Source organism: Cavia porcellus, unplaced genomic scaffold, assembly GCF_034190915.1.
Source record: "Cavia porcellus strain 051 isolate PalLab524CR breed Dunkin Hartley unplaced genomic scaffold, mCavPor4.1 scaffold_24, whole genome shotgun sequence".
Taxonomy (NCBI): Eukaryota; Metazoa; Chordata; class Mammalia; order Rodentia; family Caviidae; genus Cavia; species Cavia porcellus.
In genome coordinates, this window is record NW_026947507.1 from 6,879,035 (window position 1) to 6,889,038 (window position 10,004).

Below are 10,004 nucleotides of genomic sequence, written 5' to 3' on the forward strand. Positions count from 1 at the left end.
ACACTTAAAATTAGCAAATTTAGGGAAATGTGCTAAATTTTTAAAATTTATTTTAGTGCTTAATCTCATATTTTGAAGAAAAACAGGTAATGTTTGTTTAAAAAAAAAAAAAAAGCAGCTCCACAGAGGAAGCCTCATGGAGGTCGGTTACCATGGAGAGACACATGTCTGCCTAGAGAGACTTCAACGTGACCCCGACATTCTCACAGAAAGCTGTTATTTTACCTGATGGATGAAAAGCTAAAAATTGGTTAGCAGAGCCACCTCCAAACCAGAAACTTACTTACGTTAACTGACTTTTGAGAAGGAGGGAATATTATTTGGCATAATTTACAAAAAGTGAAGTTGACACAGGATGCAGAATGCCCCTGTCCTCAGAAGCAGCTGGCTCACTTGCTCTCTGTAGGTTGTTGGCTGGCAGGCCAAGTCCTTTTTCTATTACTGTGTGCCTCCATAGAGCCTTTTAAAAATTCATGCTATCAGGAGACTTTGTGTCTTTTAAAGTGACTTTAACTGTCTGTGCCATAATGAAATTATGTGTTAATTCCCAAGTTTAAATATCAGAGGATAGTGAGGGGGCTTGGATTCAATCCCTAGCACCAAAACAAGCAGAAAAGAACACCACCCCTAAAACCCATCGATAATAAATCCATTATCTGGCTTCACTTATTCATTGAGTAAGAGAAACTAGAAAATTCATATTCATCCTTTCTATAGCCCAAATGTTCAACATGCTGCCTTCTCAAACTGTATTAGTGTTTCCAAACCAAAGTTTTAGAGCCATGCTTCAAAGAATAGTCTTTACTACTATGATAAGCTTTTAAAACAGAAAATCAGCCTCAGCTTACTTGGTTCAGAATAGAAAGTTGCTCTTTTACTTTGTGGAACTTAAAAGTAGAAAAAATTATATTGCTTTTGCAAGTACAGTACTAGGAATATGTCCATCTCTTTCCTTTATTTTGCTAGTTCTAGCATCTTAATTTGGATTATTACTTCTTCAAAGCACTGTAGCGTTAGCCACCTAAGTGCAGTTCCTGCAAATAGCTACTTTCTAATGTTTCCTAGACAACTCACAGAAGAATCTTTCTAAAACACAAAAAACCTTTCTGGGGCGTACCTGCTGTGGAAACTTTTCTAGATGCCTATTGCCTGAAAGGCAGAAGCTCTACGCAGGTTCTACAGATCCCGCATGTCCCTGTTCTAGCCAAATCACACTGTTTTCTTCTGAACATGCTTTGTGCTGTCTCGTTCACGCAAGTCTTCTCAGCTGCCACTTCCCTCACCACTACAAGTTGAAATTACCCCTCTTTCAAGGCTCAGCTCAAACACAAAAATCACAGCCTTTCCAAATCACTGCCATCCTGTCCCTTCCCTCTACACTACAAATAGAAGTAACCACTTATCCAGATACTCATAGCACTTCTTTGTTGGTATATTTGTGGGTGGTCCTGAGATAGTGGTTATTTGGGTAAGTGTCTCATATTCTGCTTTCTCTTGAAAATTTATTTATCTAATAGTTTCCCTGTCACTGAAAATAGATGTTCATTAAACATCCATTGATTATGAATGCATTATTAACCATAACAGCTACTTTTTGCTCTTTTCATTAAATAACAAAATATCTTACACCCTAAAAGGCAGCATGATTAATGAGTAGTCATAAGTTCCATATAAGATCATGACCCATGTATAAAAATCAACTTATTTAACATTCTCTCTAATAATTAACATGTACTAAAAAATAAAGTTAATGGCCTGTTTTTCTTTTTATGTGACATGTATCTAGATGAATTTAAACGTGCTGTCTACGTAGCTACTGGACTCAAACTTTCACCACATTTAGTGAATACTGTCTTCAAGATTTTTGATGTTGACAAAGATGACCAATTAAGTTATAAAGAATTTATTGGAATTATGAAAGACAGACTCCATAGAGGATTCCGGGTAAACTTACACATTTGCAGCCTATTAGTATCCTTTTTAAAATCTTGAGTATGAAAAACACAGGTATTCAGAAACAGTTTATAGACATGAAATGCTTTATTTGGAAATAAAAGTCATAGGCCCTTTCAAAAACAATTTGAGGTGATCAAAAAAGTTTTTTAAAACATTATTTTGACTTGTAATAATTTATTTTCATATTCAATTAATGTTTTTAGCCCAGTTGCCAGATATGTTTGAAAAAATCCAGTCTCTTTGTTGGCTTTTCAGACTTGTCAGTATACAAGGAAATACTTTTTCTCATTTTCTATGGAAAACATTCTCTCTAGGCAACCTGAGATTCCCTAAGTTATCATATATTCACTGTCATGTATATGTAGAACAAATTTTAAAGATTTTACCTGTTAAACTCCTTTTTCTGTTGATATACTGTAAGTAACTATTAGAAATTCAGTGATGTTTTTCTAAGAAGCATGCTATAAAGCTTGAAATATAGCATATTTCAATAAGTTTTAAAATATCTAACATATTTGTGGATGTGCCACAAATAGAAAAAGAAAAAATTCAGCACCTGCCTGGCAAGCGCAAGGCCCTGAGATCAATTCCAATTCCTAGTACCAAAAAAGAAAATAGTAGAAAAAAAAATTTTAAAGCCCCTAGAAAAAGAAAAGAAAAAATTCTATTAATATTAACAATTAGTATATTCAGTCTTCGTTCTTTGGCAAGGATATTTCTTTGTTTCATGTGTTTAAAAATAGAAAGAGATACATCTAGAAAAAGATCAAAATTCATTTGACTGTGTTTTTAAAGACTCAATGACTAGGGCTGGGATATAGCTTAGTGGCATAGCACCTGTCTGGCAAGTGCAAGGTCCTGAGTTTGATTCCTGGTACCAAAAAAACCCCACAAAAAACAAAAAACAATGACTAAATCCACGTTTTGGTAAAAGATGCTGTGTACTTAACTGCCACCTAGTGGCTCTTTGCCACAATGATCAGATAATGTTACAAATACTGAAAATGACAGATAATAAAAATAAATATAAACTTTAATTTTAAACCTTTGGCACTGTATTTCTCTTGTAGGTGCTATTTGTTTTTATTTTATATATTTATTACATACCTCTGAACCCTATAGCATTTTATTTACAATTGTACACTTAATTTTATTTGACAAATATAAATTGTATATATTTATGTGTATTATGTAATGTTTTGATAGATATACACATTGTAGAACTACTGTATAAAGTAATTACTATATTCATCATTTTACATACTTAAAAATGTATGAATGTATACTTACAAAAAAACTAAAAGTTTTCAACCTGTTTTTAAAAACAGTTTTAAAATACCCAATACGTAATTATTAACTGTGGTTACATTTCCATGCAATTAACCTTGAAAACTTATTTATCCTCTCTAGTGGAATTTTCTAATCCTTGATCAACTTCCTCCCATTCTCCCCTCCTCTCTTAGCCTTTGATAACCACCATTCCACTCTACTTGTTTGACCTTTTAGATTACCTTTCAGTGAAAAAAGGCATTATTTGTCTTTCTGTACATCTGAACATCTTTAATTCTCTATTACACAGGGTTATAAGACAGTCCAGAAGTATCCTACTTTCAAATCCTGTCTGAAAAAAGAACTTCATAGCAGATAAGTATGTTAACTTCTATTTTTATAGATTTGTTTTGTAACAATAAGAGAAGAGTTGTAATTTATTTTTTTGTTACAATATTTAGAAAATAACCAAAAGGAGACTAGGGATGTAGCTAAGTTGTAGAGTACATGCCTAACATGGGTAAGGTCCTCGGTTTGATCCCCAGTACCACAAAAAAACATTCTTTTGAAACAAATAGAACTGTAATTTAAAATTTTAAGCCATTAAAGTATCTTAACTTCAAATTTTTTATATTGAACTTTGACTTTTGTACCTGAACAGATAAGGTATAATAAATTCAAGTTGTACTTCTATAATGTAAGATCATTAGCACCTAAGGAGTATGTGTTACTGTTTCTGGTGATCATGAATCTGAACTTCTCTTTTTTTAGTAATTATTTGAGATGGCAGTATACTGGTTTTTTTCCATTTAGTATCTCATTTAGTTCTTGGATCTAGCTGTCTCACTCAAAACAGTGAAAATAAGGGTTCCCAAGTAACATCTAAAATAATTAGCTAGTAACTGACAAATCAGGAGTTAAGCTTTATTTTTATGGTAAACCACCTTATTTATTATTTGCTACACTATTATCAGAGATTGGAATAATGAGAAAGATTCAGGAGATTCATTCTATTTGAACTAACCCAAAGAAATATTTAACACTTGTTACTAATTTTGAAAACAAAGGGTTTTTTTTAAATGAGTTGTAACTACAAAACTTTGATCAGTTGTAGGTTTTGCTTAGTTTTTCACATCAGAAGTTTTCTTTTTTTATAAATGAAGGCATTTGTATATGGCCTGCTGTTTTCCTCAAGCCTGAAGCATTGATACATATTTGTAGCACTGTTTCATAAGTGGTTCATCAGGATATCAATGCAAATTTTTCTTAAAAATTAGCCTGGCACAGTGATACATACCTGTAATTCTAGCACTCAGGAGCCAGAGACAGGAGGATTGCCACAAGTTTGAGGCCAGCCTGAACTTCAAAGAAAGCCCCCATCTCAAAAAACAAAAAATAAAATGAAATAAAATTTTAAATAGAAATATTTAGTCAAACTTGAAAAATATAATAAAATATTTTACTAGGTTCCTTTTTCACAGAATTTGTCACTCCTTAATATGGTACTATTCATGTTGTCTTCCTAAAAGGAAACAGCATTTTGCAAAGTGGCTCTGAAATCTGATGTTTTAGAGAATCCACTTGGGGCAATACTGTTAAAAATGCTATAGCAACAGGTAGCCTTCCTTGTTTATCTCATGCCATAATTGTTATATTTAAACTAACAAGAATAAAGAATAACAAAAGGAAAAAAGGTCTTTCTGGTACCTATTTTAAGGAACTTTATAGGCCCTCAAACAAAATATGTAAAAGTAGACTCATTCTATTTATACATGTGTATAAGCATGTTCTCAATTTGTAGTAAGATCACACTGATCACACTGACACTGCTGGTTCTACATACAGTGCATGCATCTATAGGTGGAAGTGATCTTTCTATAAACCTAGGAGTGAATATTAGAAAAGTTTCTAATGAAACACTGAACTTTCAAAGTCAAGGAAAGGTTGTATGATTACTTTAAGTGTTTGTTTCTTATATTTTATATGGAGTGTTTTTACTAATTTCATATGATTTTCATAAGAATTTTGATTTAATGTTATCACCTCTGAGTTATAGCCAACATAATTAATTTTGTATTTTTGTTTCTTTTAATCAGGTACTCCTAAAAAAAAAACTTTAAAGAACTATTATCTGACAAACACAGAAGCAAAAATTTCTTAGAACAGAAGCAAGTCTGAGATCAGAACATGTAGAAAATGAAGGAAAAGGCAAAATGTTATGAAATTTCTATTTTTCTTGGATGGAATTCTTAGAGATGAAATGCTTCTTCTATCCATGTTTTGTATAACCAAGCTGAGCTTTTGCCTTGATTTACTGAACTCTGCACTGTTTCATTCCTTTCAGAAGTACAAAGATACTTCAGTGACTACATTAGAATGTATTTTAAATGTTTCTATTTATTTATTAGAATTTTGTCTCATTTTAAAGTAATTTATGACTCATAGAATGCAGATCACCTAAAAATGGACAGATTGTTTTTTCCTTTCAGGTACCAAGTATCAAACTCACAGCCTCATGCTTGCCAGGCAGGTACTGTGCCACTGAGCTATATCCCTGGCCCCAAATGGACAAAATGCTTTCTCTGGTTTTGAACTGTGAACTTAATTTGGAAAATGAATATTGCACCTGGACCCTTAGAATTGTTAGTAAATCCCTATTGTTTTCCAGGTTTTTAAGTATATTGAAATAATTTTTGGAAAATAAGTAGAAATTAAGGTATTAAATAACGATGATGGTTTACATTGTACTTTTAACTTTTAAAAGTACTTAAGTATATTTATTGCTTGACTTGTGAAATATTTTGTTGTTGTTTTTCATTTACCAAAGCCAACAGAATGTCTGGTATCCTTTATGTATAGTGTGATGAACTTAAGTAGTTTTTTTTCTCAAAAAATAAATGTCATATTGATAATTAGAAGCAGGGTCAGTTGTAATAGTAGACACTGTCATTATTATTTTAAACATGATGCTGCTCCTGATTATAGGTGAAATATGTAACTCTAGTAAATATTCTACAACTCTAACTTTTCTGTATTGTTAATATATGTCTGTGATACCAAAATGAGTGTTATAAATTAATAATTAAAAGTAGTTTAGAAGACCGATGTATGCTTAGGCAGAAGCTAATATTTTGTTTCTTGCTGAAGGACCACAGGCAAAAGTGATGCCAGTAATAACAAATAACTTAAATATAATTTGTTATTTCAAAAACCATATGTCTTAAGTGGGAAAATAGAAACTTGATTTTGAAAAACTACAAAATTAGGTTTTCAAATGGAAAAATAATTTGATAGTACTTTATAAAAATCTGTTTAAAGACATGTAGTTAATATATGGATACTATACAAAAATAGTGCAATGAATTTAATAGTGCATGTGGAATATAGTTCATTTATCTTTTTAAGGCCTATTTAATGACATTACATACACTCCAATTATTGTATTGCTTTCGCATATGAAAATAAGAAACACTTTGTTTTTATGTTACTAAATGTGAAACTGATTTGCATCATCTTATTTATAGAAGTAATGTTATTTCCAAGAAAACGTTGTCAGCATTGATTTTGTATTTAAGACTTTTTACATTCTTTACCTGATCTATTTATTATGCCAACATATAAATACAGATTTTTAAGTTTAAGAATCACACATAGTGTAATAATTTAAGTTTTCTTTTTTGAAGACTTAGTCAGCCGATTGACTGGGATGCTCACTGATTTATCATGTCCAGCTCTACTGTACTTCACACTGAGTGTTCTCCATATTACTATGTATCTAAAATAATTGAAAAAATGCAGCTTCGTCTTGGGTCCTAAGTTAAATTACCTTGAACATATGTAGTATCTTATAAATGTAGATTAAAAATTGAATTAGCTTGTAAAAATCCTTTAGAATTCATCTCCCAAGGAAGAATATCATGCTACATACATAATCACATTTTTATTACTTGCCAATGTGAATGCATCTATATATAAGGCTGCAACATAATATAAAAATAGGGATAAATAAAATACTCTAATCAAAGTAAGTAGAAAGATAATAGTAAATTTCAGTGATTCCCTTTATAATACCACTCTTGAAATTTATCACCTATGAAATGGAAGTAAAAACACTCACTGGATTGTTGTTTACATCAATTTAAATATTTTTAAATTATTTGAAAATAATGTACTAAATACATGCCTGCTGTTATTTTTGGTATTTCCTTTTATAAACTATTCTTTGCAGAGATTAAGTTATACACAAAACTGTGGTGTTATCATTTTTAGAGAAACCCTATGTGATATGTGATAAATGATCTGTGGTACTTCTCAGAATCATTTCCCAGTAAGAAATTATTTAACTGAAACTCCAATGAATTGTTCTAATTACAAATTGTAATTGTGAAGCAGTCTATCTTACATATTTATATTATTTTAAAATAAACATACCTATCCTTGAATCACAAAACATCATGGTGTACTGTTGTGTAGATCTGTTTCTGAAAATGTCACCTCTAAACTTGGCAAATCTTTGTGGATTGCTAAGCTTCCATTTGATCTTCTGTGGTAATGCATGCCAGTGAAATTGATCTCAGCAACATCTTTGTGGGTAAGTAAATCACAAAGCCATAAAGCCTCTTGAAGTATTTAATTCCACTACTATAAACCTATAGCTATTAGTACTGGAAAGCTTTTCAAAAAATTTACTTATGTGACTTAAAAGATACCAATTTGCTTCACAAAACTGATTTTTTATATCTCGTAAAATAATTAAACCAAAACTATAGTAGCCTAATTTACTAATGTTGGTTTTTTTAGATAGTGCCTAAAATTAGCCAGTTTTCAAATGTATTACTTACTATTCCTACCTAAAACTGTACAGTAAATTAACACTTTGGAAAACCACAATGCTTTTACTTGCAAAAGATGTAAAAATATGAATTGTATAATATTCACTAAGGCCAATAGGAATTCTGAGTGATAAGAAAGCGCTTTTTAAAATTGACAGCATTTTTGCTTTCTTTAGTAACTCACAAGATGATGGTTTGTCACTGAGCATGGTGGTGCATGCCTGTAATCTCAGCACTCTATAGGCTGAGGCAGGAGGACTGCTGCCAAGTTCAGCGCCATCTCAGTCTATATAGTGAGTTCAAAGGCAGCCTGAACTACACAGAGAAACTCTATCTCAAAAACAATGATAATAACATTGGCTTATTTTACAATATCACATTTTAGAGTCTGTGAAGTATTTATTATTCTCTTTGTATCACAGTGAACATTTTGGCATACATCTTAAAAATATACCTATAAAAATGCTTATAAAGAGTGCCTAGAAGAAGTTAAAAACACTATAAAATTTTTCTGAGAAAAATAAATCTTGTTGAACACTGTGAAGGAAGTAAGGGACAAGTGCTAATGAGAAGTAGAATAGGAAAAATAAGAGAATGGTGCGAGAATCTGCATGAAGATTGATTTGTAAAATTAGGACTGGATGGACAGTTCTTGCAAAAACTTTTTTGTCTTGTGGTACCGGAGAGTGAACCGCATGCTAGGCAGGCATTCTAACACTGAATTACAGCCCAGATCTCTGTTACTTTATTTTGGACAGGTTCTTTGCGGGTTGCAAAGGCCAGTCTCAGATCTGCAGTCCTCTTCCTGCCTCAGCCTTCAAGTAGCTAAAAGTACAGGCATGTGCTGGGAAAGCAAATAACTATAAATTAAATCAAAATGACAATATATACAGACATCTCAGATGGCAAAAAGATAGTTGCACAGAATATAGTTAGTTTTATAGTAGCTAGAGGGGTGTAGGGGAGTAGGCGGGGCCATTTAGGTCTCAGACATGGCTCTGAGGCTTTCGCTTGGGTATAGTACCATTGGTGGGTGGCCTGGAAATATCTCAATTTTGAACTACAATTTTACTTCTGGGATTATAGTATCACAATGCACACATGTATAAATATCTGTGTCATCAAGTATTTGTGTTCAATAAAACAAGTGTGAAAGCATGGAAAATAGAAGGTCCATTTATGTTTTTCATATGAAATGATCTGTAGGATATTTTTATGGGAGCACAGAAAGGTATTTAAAAAGTGTGCTCTGCTACTGTTTAGGTTCCAAATATTTTCCGTGCACAGAAATTTAATCCCTTCTGTTATATGCCTGTATTTTTGAAGCTCCAAAATCATTAAAAAACAATTTTTTGCATCTCTTTATCCAGCAGTCTTCATCTCTGCTTCTCAGAGGCACTTTGAAATCTCTTAGCAATTTCTTTGAATATCTGCCTTCATATTTCAAGACAACATACCAACATTTTCATTGACCTAGTTTTTAGATTACTTCCTACCATTGAAAGATAAGAGTCTAGCTCTCTGACACTGTCCATCAAGACATTCAAATTTCTCTTCCCCCATCTTTCAGCATAGAAAGTATCTTTGCCTAAATCAGTTGTTATAGCTTCATCAGTTGATTTCCTAACATCTTACTTTTCCTAGGATTAATACTTTCCTCCTTTTCCGTTTGCTTAGTTTTTAATTATCTCTCATTTACCTATTACCAGTTTATTCTAGGCGTGCCTCCAGTACTATACATATATTGTTCATGTGTTTGAATTCGTCAGATGGTACCTAAGTTTTTATTACTTTAGAAACTTCTTCGGAGCTGTCTATTGTGCTATCTCACCTAGATTGGTTGTTCTCTCGGTCTGTTGCAGCCCTGTCATTCCAAAACCTCCCTCTCTTAATTTGCCAGGTCACCCTCTTTCTTTTCAGTTTTTGGAGTGGAGTACAATGCTCCAT

The 10,004-nt window shown here is 32.2% G+C and overlaps 1 protein-coding gene across 3 annotated transcripts in view; it reads left to right on the plus strand.

The window, feature by feature from the left end:
* The window catches only part of Micu3 (mitochondrial calcium uptake family member 3), an 88,314-nt gene extending 80,639 nt beyond the window's left edge, over positions 1–7,675 (plus strand). For all 3 annotated transcript variants that reach the window (XM_063234599.1, XM_063234600.1, XM_063234601.1), the window contains 3 exons: positions 1,787–1,944; positions 3,536–3,604; positions 5,322–7,675. In XM_063234599.1, coding sequence (XP_063090669.1) covers positions 1,787–1,944; positions 3,536–3,604 — 227 coding nt within the window. In that variant the 3' untranslated portion in view covers positions 5,322–7,675. The remainder of the gene's footprint in view (positions 1–1,786; positions 1,945–3,535; positions 3,605–5,321) is intronic.
* The last annotated feature ends 2,329 nt before the right edge of the window (positions 7,676–10,004 follow it).